At 47.3% G+C, this 25801-nt stretch overlaps 1 protein-coding gene across 2 annotated transcripts in view; it reads left to right on the top strand.

Annotated features, from left to right (window-relative positions):
• LOC142880273 (voltage-dependent calcium channel subunit alpha-2/delta-3-like) overlaps nucleotides 1-25801 on the top strand; it is a 125005-nt gene that overhangs the window by 16081 nt on the left and 83123 nt on the right. For both annotated transcript variants that reach the window (XM_076014059.1, XM_076014060.1), the window contains exons 3-4: nucleotides 1288-1404; nucleotides 12399-12458. In XM_076014059.1, coding sequence (XP_075870174.1) covers nucleotides 1288-1404; nucleotides 12399-12458 — 177 coding nt within the window. The remainder of the gene's footprint in view (nucleotides 1-1287; nucleotides 1405-12398; nucleotides 12459-25801) is intronic.

Raw genomic sequence — 25801 nt, forward strand, 5'->3', positions numbered from 1 at the left:
CCCAGAGCAGGGGTGAGGAGACCGTACCGGGGGGGGGGGGGAGGCCCACCGGGGACCCGGCCGCTGCCCACATCGAGCCCCCCCCACGGCAGCGACCACCCAAGACACAAATCCCCCGAAACAGAGAAAAAAAAAAACAAACAAAAATAAAACACTGCCGGATTGTTTGGTGTTTGGTGTTTTTTTGAAACATTCTTCTCAAACCCTCCACGTTCTGCTCCAGAAAACAGAAGTGTGAGGCAGGGAAAAATATCCTCCCCTCGTCTGTCAGATGACTGCTGTAATCCAGAGGCTGCCGATGTCGTTGCCCCGCCTCCTGCTGTGATCACCCTCTACCCGCTCCTGTCTCTGTGTGTGTGTGTGTGTGTGTGTGTGTGCTGCACAGGAGCAGCTAAGAGCAGGCATCCGAGCACGTTGGCATAACATGAGAGAGGCCATGCTATTTGATATGACGCTAATCTTCTGCTAAATCCCTCCCAAGAGTGAAAGACGGGGAAACAGACGCCTTCAGCTCCTGCGCAGGTTTCCAAAAACATCTTCCGTTTTATGTTTTCCAAAAATAAAATATATAAAATATATTTAGACATTTTTCTGAACATGTAGAGTTCTTGTTTGGCTTGATCTGCCTTTAGTGTGCACGTGTGTGTGTGTGTGTGTTCTGCCGTTGGGTGTGTTTGTGACGTGAAATTAGTGCTGTTTCAAGTCGCCTCCCTCCTCGGCTCAGGCAGTGGCGTTGAAGTTTAAGCAGCCAGACGTCGGGGGTTTATTTTGAAAAATAATGTGATTTAGTGCCGTGCCGGCTCTGAGAGCAGTGGCGTGTAAACCACGCTCAGCGTGTGGTCGGCAGAAACCTGAGAGCAGACGGAAACTCTCCACTTTGCTCATGTTTGCGTGTGTTTTTAGTTGATAGGAACAACACGTGCTGAGGTGCAGTTCCACCTCATAACAAATGATGAACTCTGTCATTGTGGTCGATAATTATCATAACTGTTGTTTATCCTCTGCTGTAAAACACGCCTGCGCCCTGGTCGACACCTCGCAGCCGAAAGGTTGCCGGTTCCATTTCTCACCCCAGGTGCCTTTCTGTGTGGGGTTTGCATCTCTTCCTCACCTCTCCTCGTCAGAGAGAGTTCCCCTCCCGCCGACCAAAGACGCACTTCGGGCCGACCGGTGTCTCTGAATTGTAAATGTGTGGTTGTGTTGTTGTTGTTTCATATGCAAAAAGGAATCAGCTGTTGCGTGAGCGCTGGGTTGACTCCTGACACTGTCCGTTTGTCCTTCTTCCAGAAATACAAGGAGTATGAACGGGTGGTGCGGGTCGAGGAGCTGGACGGGCTGCGGCTGGTGAAGAGGCTGGCAAAGGACATGGAGGAGATGTTCCACAAGAAAGCTCAAGCGATGAAGGTCGGACGTGGGTTCACGCAACAATATCAACATGACTGGCGCAGCAGCCACGGCCTCCAGTGGGCGCAGTGTCACTGAGGCTCACTCAAAAGTAGACTAGGAATTGAACTGTGAATTTTTTTTAGTTTTGTTTTGCTCACATCACTTTAATTCATTCACACAGACGCCTCACTGATGATGTCACTAATGGTTAAAACACGAAAATCAAAGCATTTCCTGTTTATGTGGACTCAGACTCAGACAACCTTTGATGCACCTGTAGCCGCTGACAAAACTCTAAATTCTTTACAGCGTTGCTTTTACTGCATTTGAATATTTTACACCAACAGAACAGAGGTCAGAGGTCAGTAGTCCAGTGGTAGAGTGTCCGCCCTCAGACTCCGAGGACAATTTTGCATCCTTTTAGGATGTCACCGGGACTTCATTCACCCCCCCCCCCTACATTGTACATCAGGTTGTGGCTACCAGTCATGTGATACCAGTAAGAACACAGCAAACTCAACACCATAGATTGGTGGGATCTGGTGTTTAATAGGTCTTTGGTTCACCTCATATGAAACATAAAACTAGAAGTTCCAGTGTTGTCACTCTGTCTTCAGATTCATCGAACCTTGAAATTGGCAAGCTCCCCCCCCCCCTAACAAAAGACAGACAGCAGATTTCAATCAAAACAAATTGTATCTTGTATCTTGTTTTCTGCCCCCTATCAACCCTCTTATATGCCGTCACATTACTGCCACTTTGTTTGTGCGTTAGTTGTTGATGATCTGCGAGAAGGATAAACGATGAGCCGCGTCTGCTTGTCGAGGCAGCGGCAGCAGCAGCAGCAGCAGCAGCAGCAGCAGCAGCAGCAGTCGGAGAGAAACTGCGATCCACCTGCGAGAGCTGCTGTCACTTTATTGATGGGTGCAGCCGTAAGGGGCCACTCAGCACGGCGCTGGCTGAAGTGACCCCATGCTGCTGTGATTGCAGCAACCCGCCGCTGCTGATGTATCCTTGTGTTTTGCAGCCTTGCAAACAAGCTGTTGAAGTTCTGTGTAATTAAAGGGATAAAGGGAAAAACAAACCCTCACCTTTCAGCCGGCCCCTCCTCACCACTGTGTTTGTTGATGGGGGCTGCTGGTACACAAACTCATATGGAGTGAACATGTGGAGTGGAGTGAACTCACCTGCTGCTGTCATCGGGGGTAGAAATGTTTGCATGGTGTCATTGTGAATTTCCTGAGTCTCTCGCTCCCAATTTCCAATTATTATCATTTTTTTTTTTTTTTTTTTATTTCAATCAAGATTTTAATTAAAAATACATATTATTCAAATAGCAATGATGCTTCCATCAACCTGCAGTGGGATGGCGGATGTTCATTTACCGCAGGCTACAGCCTGGCATGTTTTCATGTCAGTGTTTATTCGCACCGACTCTGCTAATAAAAAATAATCGTAATAAAAAAAAAACATATAAAGACTCATTTGATTTCTCCCCCTACAGTGTCATGATTGATCACCATTTCCTTTGATCAACAAACCCAATTAATAATCTAGCTTGCAAAGGGCTCTTCCCCTGGTGTTGCAGGTGCACCACACCCCCGTCCTGGTGCTGGTCAGTGTCGTAGGCGGCGCCGCTGCAGGACTCGTGCTGTCTGGCTGCGGTTCTCACTCCACGTGATAGATCCCATCAGGACCACACCTTGCTGTTATCAGAATTTCTCTCTCTGGTCCCAGAATGCTGGCTGAAAGGAGAGCGAGCGAACAGAAAGAGAAGAAATGTTTTCATGACCTGGCGTCGCTCCAGTTCGCTTTTTATATTCGGGACTGAGCCCCGGCGATGAGACCAGCTCTGAAGCAGAGCAGGTCATCGCAAGGCGAAAACCTTCTCTTCAAGCACGACATTTCGTAAGCTGGTCTTCCGCGGGCGCCTTGCGAAAGACCCTATTGTATTTGCTATGTTTCTTCTTCTTCTTCTTCTTATTATTGTTCCTACGCGGCTTCCCGCCCCATTTTGACCCCCTTCCCATATGTTAAAAGTCTTGCAAACTTCCGTGCAAAATGTATTCATTCGAAGGAAATTTTCAAATCGGCTCAATAGCGCCACCTACATAAGCCTAAACACAAATACTGCTATAAGATATTCAACGCAAGTCATAGAGACATGGGACCAAGACCCACGTGTAAAGTCAATCCATACCTACTTTTTATCAATATACTCCCATGAGCCAAACCAAACCGGAAGTGAGCTAATTTGACTCGTTTGAAACAAGGTCTCAAGGGAGTGCACCTGAAACTGTAAGTGCTACGGCCTTGAAATTGGAGTATGACAGAGATGCGACCCCTCCCCCGCCAACGGCTCTCCTCTTTTGAGATCCCCACGGAGATTACTGCGGTCAAGCGAGCCGTCGTTCGTCTTCGAGGCTCTGGGCTCAGTCCCTTGAATGCTGCTTGCAGCTTGAATTATTATTATTGTTGTCTTTTCTTTCTTGTTATTGTACCTTTGGTTTCCTGAATCGTGTGACCTGAGTGTACGTCACCCGCTCGGGGAGAATATTTGTCTGCAATCGTTGCTGCGCCGCAGTCGTCACCAATCACACGGAGCATCTGAAATCTGAGTCATCTGGTATTTCAACAAAAAAAAAAATGACTCAGTCGTGTGCAAGAGTTGCTGGAGTGCAATTTCACAGATAGCACATAAAAGACAAAAAAAAAAAAAAGGCTCCCAATGTGACTCCCTTCCCACTGCTTCATTTAAATGAACTGCCTCTTAATCCGCTATAAAATGAAATGTAAAATGTTTGAACCTTAAACGAGTGTGTTCACGGGGCTGCTAGCAAAAGCGAGCATTAGACTGCGGAAAAAAACAAATTGAGCTTCGGGCAGAACCAGCAGAGTCACAATGACACCTGAAAGAGAAGGTGGTGTCACAGCGCCCCCTGTGTGCGGCGTCTTACAAGCCAGTTTAATTAACCCCCCGACACTGAGAAAAGAAAAGGCCTCCATGCTAACTATGACAGTACCTGCAAAAAAAAAATGTCTCAAGGCTAAATTGTACTTTACATTAAATTTAAAAACAACAAACACCAAAGGACTAAATAGGGAATAAATCACATCCGTTTTTTTTCCATAACATCCTTGTTTGTTTTGATGAGGTTCACCTCTGATGACCTGCAGGGTGCCTTTTTGTTTTGAACTATGAAATCAAGGGGTAAACTGACTATACATTGCACTGCGCTCTGGAATACATTTTAACTTTTACATTTCCTGTTTGCTTCCAACATCTGCTTCCGGTCCCAGGAACTCAATCCAACTTCCAAATGAGACTCCAGTCAAAAGTCTCTCTGTTGCTCTGCCAATAAAGTTGTAACTAAGGAGAAGGAGTGAAATAAACTAATTACTCGCCACTGTGTTGATAAAACCCTAAACAATTATACACATAATGACTTTAGCACGGCATAATGGCAACAATTACAGCTGGCATGAAAACATGGTTTTAATTGAATTTTGCGGCTGCTGATGTTATTATCTCATGTAATGGAAAATGGAGGATCCAGGTTTTTTTTTTTTTAAGAAGAAGAAAAAAAAAAAACGGCAACGTTTTCCAGTTGAGTCAAACTACTGCAGAACAGTTTAACTATGGGAACCCGGGTGTCAGGATTTCTTTCTTCCGCTCATATCTTTCCGCCGCTCTGTCCATCTGACCTGTTGACCAGCCACCTCTTCTGACCGCCTCACTCTCTCTCTCTCTCTCCCTCCGTCCTTCCTCTTTCCTTCCTTCCTTCTTCCCTTCATCTCGGCTTCTCGCTCCAGCGTTTGCGCTTCGGCGATTTAATTTCCGTGCGCTCACTCTCCCCTGTCCGTCAGCGCCCCACTATCTCTCCACCTCTGCTTATGCCCCCCCCTCCACTGCTCCCGCTGCTCTCCTCCTCCGCTCCTTCCTCCCTTCTTATCGCTCGCTGGCACCTGCAGGTTGATGCCGACTGGGGGAAAGACAGAAAAAAATTAAAGGTTCACCTGTAAATACGCAAGTTTACGCCGATGTAGTTCAACTCCCAACGTTTAAAGGGCACCTACGATGCTTTTGCACTTTTCTGAGCTTTAAAAACTGTTACAATGTTGAACCCGATGGTCAAACCATCTCGATATCGATGTCAAATAATGAGGTTCATGCGTTTGGACGTGAGCCCTGCAAATTGTTGCCCATGGTTCTAAACGCTCTGTTCAACACTGGGCACGCAATGATGTCATTGTGTGCCGGATCTCCTTTCTTGGCCAAGGTCCGGCACCCTCTCGGACCGGTTCCGCCCTCCCCCGCTCTGCCCCGGAAGTGATTCCGCAATGCGCTGCTCCAAGAAAATGTTTTTGTTTCGGTGTCAGGGAAATTAAAAAATGTAAAATAAAAACTAGCGAGCGAGTTGGAGGTTTGTTCGGCCTGATGCGGATGCCATGGAACACCGGTCTGCAGCCAGACCCCTCTCGTCCGGTGGGCAACGGGAGTGAGACGGGCTGGACTCGGCCCCCTGGTGGACGACGAGAGAACAGTCAGCCGCGGCAATATTTGAAAACCTGTATGAGGACTGTGAGTGTACTGAGACCTCCAGCAACGTTAGTTTGAAGACCACTTGCAACGTACAACCGCTGAATGGTGTTGATGAAGTGTTAGCCACCAGCGCTAACTCCGTGCTCTGCTTGTGTTGTGTGTTGTGTGTTGTGTTCGCTGGCAGCGGAGTTTCACTCCTTCTAGCGATGTTCACGCTGTGCCAGCATGCTAACATGGGTTGTATCGAGCTCTTCCTGCTTGGTGCTTGGTGTGGACTGAAGTTGTGCAGATATTCTTGTCTAATAATAAACCACTCTATGACTGAAGTGATGGTTTCAGCGTCCATATTTTCTCTGCTGGGACAGTGTTTTCATACGAGTCAACAGGATGAAACCAAATCATTCTGAGCCCTGTTAAGATGTCTGGCAAAAATACAAAATAAAAGCATGGTCACAAAGGTGACCTTTAACCTCCTCGCAGGTTCTGTATGCTGTTAGTCTCCCCCCTCACATTACCCTCATGTCGGGGGGAGAGCAGGGAGGGCAGCGCCGCTCGTCTCAATACTGTGGGCAGGAAAAGACCCTCGGTCATTCAGCTCATTTATTTCTGTAAAGCCGTCAATTATAGATAAGGCCTGAATAAACAACAAGTGTGCGTCTGCAGGAGAAGGCTGATTGTGTGTGGACTTGTGTTGCGTGTTCTGGAAATGTAGCCGCAGAGATTCAGTCGGAGCACAGCGAGTTTCCTTTCCCGTTTCCTCCACTTCCCTATTACGTCTCCTCCTTCCTTTGCTGGAGGTTCAACACACAGTCAGCATCTTGTTTTCAATATGATCATGCCAGTGCATTTTCTTCTCTCCTTTTTGCCTCGTCTCTGTCCTCTTTCCATTCCGTCTGTCCTCTCTTCTGTTTGGTGGACATATCGCTTCCATGCCAGTGGATCTCCTTTCTCATTTCCTTTCCTTTGCTTTCCTCCTTCTTTTCCCTCTTCTCCTTTTTCCTTTTCCTTCCTCCTCCTTTTCCCTCTTCTCCTTTTTCCTTTCCTTTTTCCTTTCATTTCCTGTTTCCTTTCCTGTTTCCTTTTTCCTTTCCCTTTCCTTTGCTTTCCTCCTTTTCCCTCTTCTCCTTTTTCCTTTCCTCTGCCCTGTCCCCCCGCCACCCCCGATGCCTCTCCCCCCCCTGTTCTCCACCGCTGGTGGTGGTCGGAGAAACAGCCGACGTGTTGTTATCGGAGTTGAAAAGCGTGGAGCTATTGTAATTCCTTCTTTGAAGTCAAGCGTGGCTGTGTTTCATGTGACAAATGCACTTCAAAGCAGAGTGCTTGCCTCGCTGCCAGGCCTGTAATGGCACTCGGTCTGCGCGCACTCGGTACCTGCTGATATTGTTTCCCTGTGGCAACGTTGCCTCTGTAGCCGTCCACATGATTACCAAGAGCAGAACACCGAGAGTCTGCGTGCCCGTGTGCCGAGATAAATAAAAAAAAAATACATAAATAAATAAAGGGAAAAACCAACTGCCTTCAAACTTTAATTTTCATTTGCTGACAGGGACATTGGTGAGCCTGTACTTTTGTAACAATGTTACAATTTTACTGCCCCGCCCCCATCCACGCCGTAAATCATTACCCGTCCCTGCGAGGTTTGGAGTACGAAGGAGTTTTCTGTCTGCCTTGCAAAATAGAAAAAGTCTGCGCCTTCCATTGTCTGAAGTGGTTGCAGGCGACTGACTTCCTGTCCTGTCGTACTGGGTCAGGAGGTTTAAAGACGGAACCCCCCCCCCTCCCCCCCAAGCGCCGCTTCGCTCTTTTCCCTCATTTTGTCCGCTCGTCTCAGATCATTAGTGAGCGTGTCTGGCCATCTGTGAATAGCTCTGTCGAGGGCGATAGCTGCTAATGACAAAGAGGAGCCCGCTAAGTAGATGTCAGGATTAAACAGTGCGGCCCACAGCACCCTTTTTATCCTGCATTTTTTTTTTTTGTTTTCCTCTTAAAGGACCAAACAGCTTGCCAGCTATATGAACTGTCAATCCAGTACTCATGCGGAAAAGGTCGAAGACCGAGGACATGAAAAAAGTTTCCCGTAAGCGCCAACCGAAAGTGAGGAAGAGGAATATTTGAGAGAATGATGAACTGACAAGCCGCTTCCTCCGCATTCTCTGCCGGTCAGCAGAACCGCAGCGAGGTAGCAGTCAAGTATTGATTATTGAAGTTAGATTCCTCTTTGTCTCTGTCTTTCGAGTCTGTCCTTGCATGGCCGCGTCCCAATATGAGTGTGCATCAAAAAGAGGAAGCAGAGTGTCACGGAGCACTTTCTCCATTTTGTCGACCCTGCAGCTCTTTTTCTCTTGCTGGTTGATGCGGCAACATTAATTGCTGTCCCCGGTACTATTGATGGAGTGACCCAAGCCAAATCCCACTCTGGTCTCAGTGGCCCAGGAGCCGCCTCCACCAAGGGGCCGGGCCTGACTTGGCATTAATTCCTTCCCTCATTAATAAATGAAGGGAGCAGCTGTCAGTTCTCTGTTTATTGGTCCGTTCCACCTTTCTGTCACAATGATGTGTGTGAGTGTTTTAATGGAGGCACAATTCAAGTTCGAAATGTGAATCCTCGGCTGTGCCAGGGCGAGAGCGAGCAGGAAAAAGGGTGAAAAGTAAGAAGCACGCTTGACTTGAGAGTCGGAGCTCGTGTGGAAGTGACAGCAGACAACACCTGCGAGAGCGGCGGTTTTTAATACATTGGAGAACATTCTGATTCAGGCCACTGCCCTCCCCTCCCATCCACCCCCCCCCCCCCCCCCCCCCCCGTTGGCAGAAGAAGTGCGCCCAGCCACGGCTTAATGTTCTGCTAAGAAAGTCCAAGATTTCGGCTCCCCGTTAAGAATGTATGAGCCCCGTCCAACCATCATACGCGAAGGCTTCCGCCCAACATTTCGCAGCTTTAAGCGCCACATTCAAAATGGACAGGGATTTGTTATGGTCAGTGGCTTCGACCAACCAAAAAAATAAAGAAGCCTTAATGCAGCAAACAGTGAGGCCAATCAAGTCGAGGGCTGAATGAGGGGCCTCGCTTGTGTGAATTTTTCAAAGGGCAAACAAGCCGATTCCTTCCATCTGGCAAATCACAATCACGTCAGTCGTGTCAGATGATGAAAGTGGGAAGATGAGTGTAAATGTCACAATCATGGAGTGGGTGGGACTGAGAGGGTTGCAGTGGAAGGTGATGATATAGGCCGGTGGGAAGCGGGTAATCTTTTCTTCCACTCACACAAGAAAAGGCAAAACCAGAAGGTCTTTTTTCCTCTCTCTCTCTTTTTAACGTTTGCTTTTCTATAATTACAGTGGTTTATGGGTTTATGGGTAGGACAGGGTTTTATTTTGGATTTGTCATACCAGCAGTGGCCACTGGGGACAAACACTAGAGTTAAACTCAATCTAATCCAGTCACTGCAGCAACTCCTGTCACACCCTGAGTTTGCCACCCTCCTGTTGGGCTCTCAGACCCGACATGGCTGCGCCTCTCTGACTTTATCAGTTTAATTAGAACTGTCATCTCACACAGCCTGAGCCGCGACGGAATGACTTGAGGAGGGGGGGGAAAGAAATCCTGTTTCTTTGAAGACTGCAGCGTCCTAAGAAAGGTCAGCTCAGATTTTTCTCTTGAGCCAGAAGCCGTCGTCAAAAGAGCCACGTCCAGCTCGCGAGCCATAGGTTCCCGACCCCTGGACTGAGGCAATCATTTGGTTTTCTCGAGTGTCATGTAAACATGGTGAGTGTTTTAGGCTTCATCACACACACACACACACACACACACACACTCCACACAAAGTGCATGCACTCAAATGTAATTCCACGTTCCAGTTTGGACTTGCATGAAGCCAGAGAGTGGTTGGTGACGAGTGGCGTTTGCAAAGTGCTCCACCAGGCTGAGTAGGTCAGAAGTTCTAACACTTGTCAGTCGTGCTTGCCATTAGCGCTAGCGCCTGCTAAACACACACAGTCAAAAATGCCACAGAGTGTGGTTCAATCGACGGCAGCATCTGGCCGAGTGTTGAGGCTAAACGGTGAGACCTTTAGAAAATGTTTTCTTCTCGGCCCCCCCCCCTCGTCCCTGCCCTCAACCCCCCCGGCGCCCTATCCAACTTGTTTTTTTTGGGGGGGGCGGGGCAAGAGAATGCCTCATTGTAGACCCTCCTCTGGAAAACCAAACCAAAACAAACCCTGCTATTGGACACAAACTCAAGTGTTGCACACGTCTGAAGAGGTCGAGGCCAGAGAGGAGGTGGAGGCTTCCGCTCCCCGCTACTCTCCATCCATCAGACCGGTGCGGAGGCAGAACAGAACGTAGGTGCAACACGAGGCCGAGCGAGAGATCTGCAGCGATATGTGGCCAGGTGTGTTGCTATGGTGAAGTAAATGACTGACCAGGCTGCAGATTACAGTGTTTGCCACACACACACACACACACACACACACACACACACACACACACACACACACACACACACACACACACACACACACACACACACACACACACATTCAAATAAGCTGCTTGATTGCAGTAGTTTTACGGGTAAAGCTATTTAAATGTAAATGTGAAAGGGAAGTGCATTACGAGAAACGCAAAGACACTCAGCAGTGGATTAAGGGCCCAGCGATGAGAACGTAGTGCATCTCACAGTCTGCCGTTTGAAGATGAAGGAGGTCCTTCACCTGTCAGTTCTCTCAGGTCACCACCTCACCTTTTATTTTTTATTTTTCCTCGTCGTTCGGACAGCCCGACTGGGCCCCAGCAGTCAGACACACCTCAAACTGCAAAAGATTCTTGTTTTTGGACAATAGTGAGGTTTTTTTGGGTCATATTTGACAATTTGATTTCACACACATAAGTACATGGGAGACGATGAATGAAATCCAATCAGCTTCATTTGTATTGCACAAAGTCATCCAGGGCACTTTACTAGTTTACCATAGCGAGAAGACGCCATTACAACCAGTTGGTGCTGGTTGGTGAGGAGAAAGTGACAGCAAAAAAAAAAAAAATCCAAAACAAAACCCAAAGAAACTCTTAGTTCCACATTGGTTTGCAGTGAGAGTGAGATTTTTTTTTTTTTTTTTTCCCGTGGTGTGTTTTGGCTGTGTCATGGAGCATTGTGCTTCTCTGCAGTGTGAGTGAAAGGATGGCTCTGAACCCTGGCTGATGGAAAAGCAACCGTGTCCAACACAGTTCTTCACCCAACATCATGAGTACAAGTCTTTTATACCGTGGCATAAACATGAGCACACAATGAGCGGATACACAGGTAACTTGCTGAACAGCTCCCCAACAATACCTGGGTTCGCTCCAGAGACTCCGTGTCGCTGGACAAAGATACAAACCCCCATCAACCTTGGTGTTAGAGAGGCTGCATGTACTAAAGACCTGCTGAAAGGTCTCCACAAGTCCAGTTGTCACAAACCACATGATTCAACAATCATTTTTCCACCACAGCCGCTATATAATACAGACTTCCTGGACAGCAGAAGCTGCCCAGTGACTAGTATTCCACTTGGAAATGTCACTTGTCAAACGCAGGTAATTCTACTTTTATGAAGAAGAGAATTTGTCTTGAGCTTCTGCTGGGCAATTCTGGCTTTTTCCACCATTTTGCGTCAAAATTATTATTCGGTGTGTGTGTGTGTGTGCGCGCGCTTATCGTACTGTCTCTTGTTGGTTTGGCTCCTTTATCTAGTGTCATGCCACCAATGTGTGTTCATTTATTGCAGAGAATAGGAGACAAGTAAAGTCTTAATCACTTTTAGTAAATGGAACAAGGAGATATTTGGTGCGCGGATCTCTGGAGTGGAGTCCTGGCCGTCGCCGGAGTCCACCGACTCCTTTCTGCTAAATAGGAGTCCTTAAATACAAAGAGAAAAACGCCGACTCGTGACGTGAATGTCTTCCCAAGTGTCATCCTTCGATTGGCTGTCTGTTCTTCCCCCTTTAGTTCCTGGGCGTCACCGCCATTGTTTTTGAGTCAGGAAGCAGGTCCTTCGGTGACCACTCTGGGTCACAGACTTCATGAGGGTTGCAAAGCCAGTTGCTTCAGCTGCCCAGTCTCTGGTCACCCAGGGTCACCGTCTTATGAGGTTGAATGAGGTATAGAGTGTTGTTGAACACCCCCAGGGCCCTGGTCATGATCAGCAAAACAACATTCAATACATTCATACAGTCAACTCAATACAATCATTCCAACATATAGATGTCATCTTACCAATATAATAACACAGCATGTTATGAAGCATGATGTTAAATATCTGATTCCAACACTCTCTTGCATCAGGGGCTACTTTAAAAACCAATGATGACCATGATGATATGATGGCACCTTCTCAATGACTGTTGAACTCTTTTCCATCATTTTTCCAGCTACCAGCGATTCAATTTTGTTCCTGAATGTTTTTCTCCTCCTTCCCTCCATCTCTCCTCCAGAGGCTGGTGGAAGCAGCAGAAGAAGCCCACCTGCAGCACGACGAGGACCCAGACCTGCAGGTACTCGCTTCGTTGTTGGAAGCTCATTAATTAGCCAGGCTGAAAATAAAACCAAGCTCTGAAGATTAGAGAAAGAAAGGGCCGGCTTACAGCAACGACAATGTAAACACAAACAGAGGACAGACAGTGAGGCTTCAACGATCCATGTAAGAGTGAGGAATCATCCAAGTTGCGGTCATTACTTTGCTATCATGTTCCTCCCACAGTCACACTGTCAGGTATGCAGACGCACAAAGGCAGACGTGGTAAAAAGGAAAAAGAAAAACTAAAAGAAAATGATTAAACAAAATCTGAAAATCAATTTCTCCTGAACATTTAATCTAAAAAAACCCCAAAACAATTCACTATTTCCCAACCCTTCTGTAACCTAATATTAATGCTGTACTTTACACGAAAATTAAAGTAAAACAAAGTATTCAAGTAACCAAAATGTATCTCTTCTATACGATTCTTCACCAATATATTAACCGCAGAAGAAGGTTAATATTGAGGGCAAAGTGGGAACCTGTGCACCGTCGTCCCAGTAAACTCACGTGTTTAAACCTTCTGGTTGCATTTAGCAATGTCTTATATTAATTATATATGCAAGGAGCATCACATACGGATGTTGGCTGTCTTTCTCTTTTTTTTTTGAGGTTAAGCAATTAATCCCAACGCTTCACCTCAGAAGTGACGATGCGACAAATGTTGTTTTTTGGCACAAAGTAGTAATCCTGAATAATTTATACTATTGTAGCCCTGCCATTCTGACTCAGAAACTTCCACATTATTGGAGTATTTCCTGTGAATTCCAGCCTCAGTTCTGCAGGCAAATCCATTCAGCTAATCACAGCTGAATATACCCCCCCCCCCCCCCCCAAACACTGCCTCCACTCGCATGGTTCTGCCTCAAATCCATTTGAGCAGCTTTACAAAAAAACAAACCAAAAAAAAAAAAAAAAATGAAAATCCCTGTGTGTGTGTGTGTGTGTGTGCGCGCATGTGTGGGCGCGTGTGTGTGCGCACATCTAAATTTCTGGGACACGCGTGTGAAGATTCTGGCTGACTTTGCTGCACACATGGCACACGGCTCAGAACAGTTTACTGAGGAGCAACAGCAGAAAGTTGAGGCTCGTGCAGGAACTGCGACCTAGCAGTGTTGCTCAGGGAGTGTGCGGACCAGCACAGTCAGCTGGTCCAGTACATGTTCAAGCTGAACCTCAGCCTGGACACGGTGCCAGTCCTGTGGAAGGACTTGGACCAGCAACTAGCTCTCTGACAGACCACAGTACGTGAGGACCAACGGCTCAAGGTTAAATGGGTCAAATGTGAGCGTAAATTCATTTATGACATTTTTGGATCATCAAATTATGGAAATTGGACACTTTGACTCAGACGCAGAGGGTAGTGAGAGACAAAGATTTTTATTGTACCCAACACGCGATGCACCTCTAGACCAAGTGATGGAAATAACCAGGCTGTGAAACTCCTCGAGTCCCTCATCTACGAAACAAAAAGGACAAGAGGGATAAAGGGCCGAGGACGGGGAAAGCAGGGGATCAACTAAAAATCACTCCAAAGGAGGAAAACGGGGCAAGCTACATAGAACTAAAGGATAAACCCAGACTAAAACATACATAGAACTAAAGGATAAACCCAGACTAAAACAGAGCGAAACCAAGAGCGCTCACTGGGAGGAATGCAAGAGGGCTAATAAAAACCAGAAAGAGAAAATCACTCTCTAAGAGGGGCTGAATAACAGAATCTCAGAAACGATTAACTCAACTTTGACTAAGAACAAAAAATATCAGGAACAAAACATCACTGGTCTTGGCGGCTGACTGTGAGTTTTTCTTGGGCTGTGGCAGGGAGCGAGACATGGCAACACAAGACCAGGGAGACACACACTATTTAAACACATGGGGTGATGAGGCACAGGTGGAGACAATGGGTAATTGGGTCAGAGGCACAGGTGGCACATGAGGAGGGGGAAGTGATCTGAAACAAGAGGAAGGTCAGTAAAGGTGTCAAAATAAAACAGGAAGTGACGAGACGAGTCGCAGCCTCACCGCAGTGTGGCACTAACTGCTTATTTTTTATTTTGAACTGGAGCATTGCAACAATTGCAACAAATTAAGAAAACAGACTTACATTTCAACGGCTCTGTGACAAACGTTTGTTATTCCTATGTGCAAGTGTGACCGGCTCAAAATTGCCATAGAAAATACAAAGTCTACATAGATACATCACAGCAAAAGCCAACTCAACTAAAAGCTGCATTGTACCATAAGTATAATCACCATAAGTAAGCCCACATCATTGTAACCCTAACCCTAATCCTTGGGCCAAAAAAATAACAACACCTTTTTTTGTCCGCAACTGTCATGAAGGGTGAACATACTGCACAGCACAATACTAACTAGCCTGACAGAGAAACATTCACAGTTGTTTTCTTTGTTGCCTCTTCAAAAATCTTTTTTTTTTTAGAAAATAATGTCTTTCAGACCCATGACTCTAGCACTGCCTCTCAGCCCATTCAGGTCAAGAAACAACTTTTAAAAAACTTCAAAAGTATATTGGAGTTTTTCTTGCTGAGGCTGAGGTTGAGGGCAGAAGTGATACCCATCAACAAGGCTCAGCACCTTGGAATGTCCCTCTCAACCAAACATTTGCTCCCTTCCACTACAACTGCTCCAGGAGTGGACCTGTCTCCAACAATGACCATTTTCATCATGTGACTGTCAAGGCTGGTCTCAGACACTTTGTTGTCCTTTTAAAGGAAAAGAAAAGGGAATTATTGTCTCTCATGGTTTACAATTGACCTTCAATTTGTCTGTGCCGTACATCTTCGTGTCCATTTCATGACTTTGCACAAGAGCTCAACTAAAATTTCCACCTCCAGATTTCAAACAGGGAGACAAAATAACGTAAATAATTTACTTTGATTCCTCTCACAGAAACATCAGACCCCCTTTTGGTGGAAGAACACAGATACACATGTGAATGAACAAGATATTATTATTTTTTTAGAAAACAAAATGTGGCTGTGGCACTTGGGTAACCGTGCTGTGTAGCTAACAGTCACACGGTTAAACAATGAAAGTCACTTGTAACCACTTTGAACCCATTACTTCAGTAGAGCAAATAGAAATACATCTTCAGCCTCCTGCACTTCACTGTCTTATTCAGTTGTTTGGGTAGGAGATGGAACTTAAAATGGAAAAGTTCAGTTTTCAAGCTAAGTTATGGCAACTCGAATTTTGTTTTAAGCTTACCAACAATGAAATTTGAGGATACATGACATGCGAAATTAAGTTTACGTAATTACCAACGTTACTATTTGATCACAACTTAAAAAAATAAAGTTACATTGAATGAATTACATTTTTAAATTGCATTTATGTATTAAATCAAGTGGTGTCAACACATTCCTCTGAGTTACAGCCTGTTGGCTTTTCATAGGCTGTGCCCTGCACATTTCACCGATGCCCATCCATGCTTTTCATGCAAGGTCTTTGCTGCTGCTACGACATTTGCACCATTGTTGAGGACAATGGCCTTGATTTTCTGTGGTGGAACGCTGAACCTGTCAATTATCTCCTGAATCCATTCTGCAATACTTGCAGCTGTGTGTCTCTCCTCCAAGGGCATTGTTGTCAGGCAATAGGACACCTTTTTCCAAATCTTCAGATCATGACACGTTAGCCCCATATAGGCCTCTGTTGTGCCATGCTGTCAGTCTCTTGCAGGGCTTCCTTCAGCTTGTCTTTGATGTCTTCATACGTTTTTTCCTCAACGCTTTGTGAAGAAGGTTCTTGATGGAAGTTCATAATTCTGATGGAAAATGGAAACCATCGCCTTAGAGCCACTGTCCTCCACCATGCTCAGCGGGCGCATGTCTGTGACCAGCATAAGAATGCTGTCTGCCTGCTGCAGCAGCTTGCACAGGCTGCTGTTTTGATGAGAAACCTGTCCATTCAATGCTGTGATGGTCTACTGAAAAGGGTGAAAAAAATATAAATAGATAAATACATGTAATCGATATTTTGAAGGCTATGTAATGTGTTAAGCTGATGTACGATGTCACAGTGTGAGTGAATTTATGCAGGTCTGGAGTTGCAGCTTCAAAAACATTACAGTCTGTGCAGTCAAAGCAGCCTTAAAGGTTAAGCTTTGACTCCTCTGTCCACTTTTCCACTGACCTCACCACAGGCTTAGAAGTCTCAACTTTCTGCTTGTAGGCCGGGATCAGATGAACCAGACAGTGGTCGGAGTGTCCCAACGCTGCGCGGGGGGGCAGAGCGACACCCGTCCTTTATTACGGTGTAGCAGTGGTCGAGACAGCAATGGCTGAGGATCCTGAAGAGCAGCCGCTGGAGGACCTAACATTGAGAGGATGGCCAAATGAAAAGAGCGCAGTGCCAAAAGACATTCAGCCCTGTTGGACATTTAGGGAGAAAATCACTCACTGATCTTGGCTCATGTTCAAAGCAGCAAAGCTTATTGTTGCACAACAGCTGAGACAAGAAATGCTTGGTGAAAATCCATGAGTCACACTTAGGAATGGTTAGGTGCAAAGAAAGAGCCAGAGATGGTCTTTATTGGCCACATACGTCCACAGACATTGAGGAGATGGTTTCATAGTGTGCAGTGTGCGACGAGAACAGAAACAACAGTCCGAGGGAGCCGTTACTCTCACACCCGATAGCAAGCCGACCGTGGGAGAAAGTAGGGACTGATCGCTTTCAGTTCAGAGGATCTGAGTTTCTGCTGTGCATGGATTATTTCTCCCAAGTCTCCAGAAGACACCAAGTTGAGAGATGTTTCCAGTGGCGGTGTTATTGTTGCATTGAAAGCAGTGTTTGCAAGGCACGGCATTGCTGATGCTGTCATCTCAGATAACGATGCTCAGTGTGCCAGTGCTGACTTCAAAGACTTTGCAGGAAGTTGGGACTTCACACACACCACATCCAGCCCCGATCACGCTCAGTCAAATGGTCAGGCAGATGATGTGGAAATGTTCAAAGTTGCGAACGTCTTGTTTCCTGCACGTAACGCACAACGAACCACAGTGTTCTTTGATTGAGACCGAGATGAACTCAAAATAATACGTTTGTATTTCCGGCTATCAAACGCAAACGCTGTTTTCTCTTTTGCCGCCGCCGTGCTCGCTTTGGTGCTTCGTCGCATATCAATGCCGTCGCATGCACGGCTGCATCATCAATCTGCGACATCGTTGTTTTTGGTTGTTTTTCAAAATCTCAGACATTTTGTGCACAATGACACATTCTTGCAAACAATCTCAGAAAAGTAATGGAATGGTTCCTTGATAAAGTAACGATGATATCATGAGCAATCCCGTTACATTACTCCGTCACCCAAAAAGTAGTGGAATTACAGTAGCGGATTACTTAGTGATAGATTACTCTCCGACACCGCCCGGGGCCGAGCTAGCGTTACCATCCGGTGGTACGTACATAGCAGTAAGCACGACAACAGTAAGCTCCCGGGGAAGATACATGGGTCTGCATTTGACAGTTGTGCCAGAGCCAGGCTCTGCTCTTACCGGACTCACCAGTCAGGCCAATGTGCTGTGCAGCCTGCTTCCTCCGGGGTGGATGAGTGAGACCAGGTCTCCGTGAAGATCAGTATGCGGCAGTCTTTCACGATATTATAGGTTGCAACCTGTAGCCTCAGCTCGTCCATCTTGTTGACGAGGGATCTTGCATCTCGGAGGAAAATGCTGGGCAGCGGCTTTGGGTGGTGTATCTGTAGACTTGCCAGCACACCCGCTCCGCAGCCCGGCTTCTGTTGCCTCTCCCTCGGCTGCCTCCGATGGCTGCTCACCGGCACTGTCTGCCGATGTACACCGGTCCGTTGTGGGAGCGGAGAAGCTCCACTGTGATCTCCCACTCGCTGGATCGTCCTATTCCTAGGAGATGTTATCCGTGCATCTTGGAAAGAACGGTGCACCCACAGTCCACCAGGACTATGCTGGTTTTCATTTTCACTGGCCTTGCCAGGTATCTTAAACCTTCCCCATCAAGTTTGTTGCTTGCAGCGTGGCGTTCTCAGCCTCCTCCTTCGTCACTCTGGCTCATCCCGTTTAGCACTGGAAATCTGACTGATGGAGTGTGAGTGTGTGTGTGTGTGTGTGTGTGTGTGTGTGCGCGCGCGCGCACGTGCACAACTCTGAGGGTGGCAGTTCTAATAGTGGTTTTTAACTGTGGAACGTGGCGAATAGATGGTAATTATCACCAGTTGTGCTAAAAATACCACCTCTGTGCTGTAGGGTGAAACCTCTTCCATTACTATTTGGGGGTTTATTATAAAAATGTTTGTGTCCCCACCCCCCAACCCCCAATTGGATACATATTTGGCTGGCAGCGCTTTTGATAGGAATTTCCTTATCTACCCCTTCCAGAGCTCTTGCGCTTCTATATGAAATTGGCATGGTAATCTGCTGCAATTTTCCTCCCTTACTCTTTTACCCGCAATGCGTATGTATTGTAGATGTGAGAGCACAGATCAGTTTGGCGTGCCCTCTGCAGCCAATAAAATCCTTCCTTTGAGGGGAAAGACAAACAGCCAGTTGCCAAGGCTGACATGAGCGTGAACACAACCTCTGTCTGGAAGGAGCCGTGGGGGTGGGAAACTCTTTATCTTCCTCTCCCCGGTGGCCACTCCAGGGTGTTACCACAAAGTACAAAAAGGTTTAACTGATTCATCTTCATTAGGTTCCTTAATTACAGATGAAAGCGTGTTTGACCAGAGTGGAACCCCAAGACATACACCAGCTTCTCTGCTCACTTGTGGCAACTGTTGGTTCAAGAAATGTGTAACTTTCATCCACCCATCCATCCATCCACCCATCCATCCATCCATCCATCCACCCATCCATCCACCCAGCCATCCATCCACCCATCCATCCATCCACCCATCCATCATCCATCCATCCACCCATCCATCATCCATCCATCCATCCACCCATCCATCCACCCATCCATCCATCCATCCATCCACCCATCCACCCAGCCATCCATCCATCCATCCACCCATCCATCCATCCATCCACCCACCCATCCATCCAGCCATCCATCCACCCACCCACCCATCCATCCATCCACCCATCCATCCATCCACCCATCCATCCATCCATCCATCCATCCATCCACCCATCCACCCATCCACCCATCCATCCAGCCATCCATCCATCCATCCACCCAGCCATCCATCCATCCATCCAGCCATCCATCCATCCACCCATCCATCCAGCCATCCATCCAGCCATCCATCCATCCATCCATCCATCCATCCATCCACCCAGCCATCCATCCATCCATCCATCCATCCAGCCATCCATCCATCCATCCACCCAGCCATCCATCCATCCACCCACCCACCCATCCACCCATCCATCCACCCAGCCATCCACCCAGTCATCCATCCATCCATCCATCCACCCATCCATCCATCCACCCATCCATCCACCCATCCACCCATCCATCCATCCATCCATCCACCCAGCCATCCATCCATCCACCCACCCACCCATCCACCCATCCATCCACCCAGTCATCCATCCATCCATCCATCCACCCATCCATCCATCCACCCATCCACCCATCCATCCATCCATCCACCCATCCATCCACCCATCCACCCATCCATCCATCCATCCACCCATCCATCCATCCACCCATCCATCCATCCATCCACCCATCCATCCATCCATCCACCCATCCTCCACCCACCCACCCCTTCTCTTTAATCGCCTCACTCAGTCTTGCAGGAATCTGGGGAACCAGTTCTTCCATAAACCACACTGACTACATCGACATGTAGTAGCTTCCAAAAGTGAACGACTCATCTGGGCATTGTCCATATCAGAACTTTTTGTTTCATTTGCGGTTTCATCCTTGCGATACCAAAACTTTCCAGCTATCTGATGTCCCCCCCTCCCTGTCCTGCTGAAGTTAAAGTTAAAGTCCCAGTGGTTGTCACATCCCCTGAGGAGGCAGTTGGTACATGTAGAGCATGGCAGTGCTGATAAGTTTGTCTGAAGGACCAATATTTACCTCTGCTGGGCCGAATGTTGATGTGAAGCCTGTGTTTCCTCGGGAGTCTCAGAGGTTAGGGTGAGATGATGTGAAGGAACACAGTAAAATGAACCGATAGTGGCTTTATCTATAATTGCTCAACTGACTGCCATGCCATTAATCAAACCAATAGCAATCAGCAATCAGTGTCAGAAATCCTTATCATACTTGAGCAGGTGCTCTGCAGCGTTACTGTTGTCACCATGGTGGCGCAATGGTAAGAAACAAAAACACGAAAGCTGAAACTGTCCTTAAAGACTGCCCTGACAATGATAAGAGATGAGGCTGACGACCTCTCAAGCTCTTCAAAAATATCACACCTCTGCATAATTCAAAACTTCACATTTGTTCTTCTTGATGAAGTTTTGTACTCTCCACTGGGTCTCGCAAGGACTGTCTCTCCCCTCGATGCGTAAAGGCACTCCTGAAAGTTCTTGAGTGAACTTAAAGATCAACAAAAATGTACTTAAAGAGGATTTAAAAAAAGAAAAGAAAAAAAAAAAACGACTCTGGCAAAAACAGGATTGAATTTTCTCACCGCGTGTGTTCTGTGTCAAAGTGGGGGGGGGGGGGGGGGGCATTAAGTGCAAGACGTGTAGAGTCAGATTATAAATTCATGGGATGAACCCTTGCATGCCCCCACTCTACCCCTGCCTTTATTCCTCCCTCCAAGTTATTTACTCAACCTGTCGGGTCCTTTGCTCACTGATTACTTCGTTTGCCCCCCAGTTGTTTTCGCATTTTCACGCTGTGGTATTGGCGTCTTCCACTCGCATGAAGGAAATGGATTTGGGAGCAGGGCAAAAGCGAGCGTGTGTGTGTGTGTGTGTGTGGCAGGGGGGTGGGGGTTTAATGTCGACACCGGAGGGGTTTGAGCATCATGGCACACACACACACACACACACAAGTGGTACACAGCAGTTTTCTATGAGGGTCATCACAAGCAGGAACTGGAGACTGCGGTGAACCCCCTCACCCAAGGCTCCTAAATTGGCCACTGGAAGAATTGTATTGACAAAGCAATTGCAACGTGTCTTGCTTTACATTCAAGGTTAAAACTACCTGGAGATGAATCCACATTCTTCGTGGGCTCTAAATATAGTTACCAGATTTCCTCCCAGTATGGTATTCATAGCGGCAATGAAATGTAAAAGCACTGTGCCACCCTTCTCCTCTGTGAGAGAGCTCGTAAACAAGGATCTTATTCAGCCCCATTTAGGGTCCGTTTACACGGATACCGGATTCACCGAAAGCGTCACTTTTGCGAAAACGCTTCCCGGCCGGATTCGTGTAGACGGCGAAAACAATCTTTTTTTTTTTTTTGGAAACAGACTGATGTCACACCTCTAAACCCTCTAAGCCCCACCCCCAGCCCTGCAGCCACCAACGACCACTAGCGACAACACCAACCACGTCGGGCAGCGGACTCTTTACCACGGACAATAGTGAACAATAACTCACGGTGCTCGCGGATCGATCGTGGATTGTGTGCAAAGTGAAAATGAACCTGCCAGACCTCCCCAAGACTGCACATTTCAGAGTGGCCTTTTATTGTAGCCCGCCTGAGGCACACCTGTGCAATGCTCACACTGTCTCATCAGCATCTTCATATGCCACACCTGTGAGGTGGGATGGATTATCTCAGATAATCTCAGGTTTAAATCTCAGATTTGTGAACAATATTGGAGAGAAATGGTTGTTTTGAGTGTATAGAAAAAAAGTTTTGGATCTTTTGGTTCAGCTCATGAAAAATGTTAGCAAAAACAAAAGTGTTGCGTTGATATTTTTCTGTCCAGTGCAACAAACAAATAAACAAACAAGACGTTTGCTGAAGAAAAGAATCTGGCGGTTACCTGGAGTGAACCCTCCACCGCCCATCTCTCCGTCACAGTGAGTCAGTCAGTCACTGAGTGGGTGAGGGGGTGTTTGGGTGGGTTGGTGCTGTGGCGAGGACACGCGTGATCTCTCTGCATAATGCGGTGCGGCGTTTAAAGAGCAGGCTGTTAACACCGTGATCAGGGACTGCATTAGTGGTGCTGCAGTAGCACCGCAGTGGCACCGTTGACTTCACACAGACACCCACACTGACGCACGCACACACACACACACACACACACACACACACACACACATTCCAGAGTTGATGTGCGGAAGCAGAGATGTGCATGTCCTCGTGCACACTTTCCAGGTAGGCACCCGCTGCTCACTCCCACGCGCTCCGCGCTGGAAGGCTGATGGGAGCAATTTTAATCAAAATCAGTGCCGACACGCTGGGAATTTAAAACCAGCCAGATAACAGACTGGTAAACTGTTGTCTGTGCTGCCTCATTTTACTCCTCTCCACACTGGTTACTACATTTAAGGATTATTTAGATTCTACTGGCACTTGAAAAGAAAAAAAAATCAAACTTTATTTTCGTCTTCCTTTGACAGACGGAGCCAAAAACCTCCACCTAACTACTTTTGTTTTGCACCGTCTGCTTCTTGTTGCTATTGAACTGTACACAGTTCTTCCCATTTTCTGTCTTTTTGCATACATTTGTGGCCTGCAACCACTCCTGGAGAAGAGACATGCACCCTTGTTCCTCTTTCCACCCTTTTTTTTTTTTTTCTGGCGAGAAGAAAAGATAGCCCAGCAAGCGACTGGCAGAGAGGAAGAAACCTGGCAACGGCAACAATGAGCTCGCACACAGAGCTGGTAGCGGAGCCCTGCCAGGGTAAGCTGCGAGTTTGAGTTGAATACCGGGAAAGGATGCAGAGCACCAAGTGCCAGATCATATACGTCCTGCTAACAATGGCTGGAAGGAACGGCCTCTGAGCCAGGGAAGGAAATTCAGGTCAGGATGAGGCAGACAGAGGTAGGAACAGTGACAGTGACAGAACAGGTGCTGGTGGGATGGGAACAGAGCAAAGACGCAGTAGCTTCTGGTGGCCTACAGGTGCAGTTGGAGCTGAAGCATGTACGTGTTGTTTTTCCCTGCGTAGACCCACGACTGGTGTGGGCAAAGTCAGAGTCAGAGTCGAGTAAATCGGCTGAGATCAACTAAAGGTCCAGTGTGTAAAGTTTGGCTTGAATTATGATTTTTATATTGGTCAAAGCTTAATATACTACCCATAAATACATTGATAAAAGTGTATACTAAAGTATTTTTGTTTCCCTACCCTTAGAACAGTTCTCATACATATATATATATTTGTACTTTGGTGAGTGGATTGTTTTCTTTTTACATTGACTTGTCTTCTTTTTCCTTCAGCTTCCTTTTATATGCCCACCCATCCATTCTTTTTTCAAGCCCGCTTCTTCCTGAGCTCAGGGTCACGGGGCTCTGCTGGAGCCTCTCCCTGCTGTCATCGTGGCAAAGGCGGGGTCACACCCTGCACAGTTCAGCCAGTTCATCGCAGGGCCTTTGTGTGTCCGATTTAAGATTTAATGTTGAATTGAAGTCACTCCCAAGTCAGAAGCTGCTACTTAGAGAACCACCAGTCCCATTGTGTGCTGATGTCAAAACTCTCAGTGCACACAGTTCACTGCTCACTGTTGTTGCTGTCTTGCACCTGTGAGAGGCCGGCTGGGTTTTGACTTTGCTGAAAGTGCAGGTGGAGGAAAAGAGGGCAAACTCTTAGCAGAGAGAGGCTGCCCGGTGCGCCCTCACCTTGAGGGGGCAGCGTTCCCCTTGATAAAAAGCCTAATAAGCCTAATCAGGCCTGATTAATTACGCTCATAGGCTCTGCGTTTTTAAACGTAATTGATGACTTTATCTGTATTTTGCACCGTGCAGGCCGAAAGGGATGACGGCACCTCCTCCTCCTCCTCCTCCTCCTCCTCCTCTTCCTCCTTCTCCTCCTCGCCAGAGAAGCTGAAATGATTCAGTTCTAGTCAAGGTCACCATTTACCCCTCACAAAGAAGTGTGAGGGGCGGGGCACAGCGAGTCTTATGGAGTAGTGGAAAGGCCGTTGGTAGTTGGTCGCCAGAGTGATTCTTCTCAGAAAGTAAGGAAGTCCATGAAGGGTTTTGCCTTTGAAAAGTCTCTCTGCTCTCTCTGCTGATTTCTGTGCTTCTATTGAGGGCCTGCAGCCACTCAGCTCCCCCTAGAAAGCAGTCCAGAGAGGGTCTTCCCACCTGAGTGATAACATATGTACTGAGGCTTTGTATTGGACTCTTGAGAACAGCAAATCATTCTTCTCACAAGCTCCCTTTTTTCAAATCTTGTTCTCTTGGTCATTACAAGAGAAATCAATGCAGCCTTGAGGTAGACACTTGCCACGTTTCACCTGCAAAAGGACTGTTGGCTGCTGCTGCTGCTGCTGCTGCTGGTGGTGGTGGTGGTGGTGGTGCTGCTGCTGCTACTGCTGGTGGTGGTGCTGCTGCTGCTGCTGCTGCTGCTGCTGCTGGTGGTGGTGGTGGTGGTGGTGCTGCTGCTGCTACTGCTGGTGGTGGTGCTGCTGCTGCTGCTGCTGCTGCTGCTGCTGGTGGTGGTGGTGGTGGTGGTGCTGCTGCTGCTGGTGGTGGTGGTGGTGGTGGTGGTGCTGCTGCTGCTGGTGCTGCTGCTGCTGGTGGTGGTGGTGGTGGTGGTGGTGGTGGTGGTGGTGCTGCTGCTGCTGCTGCTGCTGCTGCTGCTGCTGCTGCTGCTGCTGGTGCTGCTGCTGCTGCTGCTGGTGGTGCTGGTGGTGGTGGTGGTGGTGGTGCTGCTGCTGCTGCTGCTGCTGCTGCTGGTGCTGCTGCTGCTGCTGCTGCTGCTGATATGGGACAAAAGTCCGATATGCTTCTATTTTATAAAGAAATAGACTTTTGGACTCTGCCAGTGCTATTTAGCATAATTTGCATTTTGAATTTTCAAGTGTGAATTTATTCATTAATTCCTGCCATTAAAAAAAAAAGAAGGTGTGTGTGACCCAGCACGTCATCTGAATTTACAATATTTCCAGTTTCAGTTTTCACAGGTTCATCTTCAAAAGCTCTGACGTTGTTGAATCGTTTTCGTTTTCAAAAGAGTGACAGCGCGGCTGATTGGTGCTGCCTTTGCCATTACAGACACGATATAGATTCTGTTGGTCAGAAGCAGCCGCATGCTTGTAAAACAGGGCAACTGATCACGTGGTGTTGCTGAGCAGCCTTGCATTGGTGGAGGCCTCTGATCAGGGAGTGCCGTCTGCCTTTTCCCAAAGGTTACTCAAAATAAGCCCGAGCAACTCTCGGAAATGTCATGTGGGACGTGGACTTTTGAATGACGCCGTGATGTAATCTTAGCTTTCTCATTGGCTGT

The sequence above is a fragment of the Nelusetta ayraudi genome, unplaced genomic scaffold, assembly GCF_046127955.1.
Source record: "Nelusetta ayraudi isolate G7.1 ecotype Tasmania unplaced genomic scaffold, CSIRO-AGI_Nayr_v1 ptg000164l, whole genome shotgun sequence".
Lineage (NCBI taxonomy): Eukaryota > Metazoa > Chordata > Actinopteri > Tetraodontiformes > Monacanthidae > Nelusetta > Nelusetta ayraudi.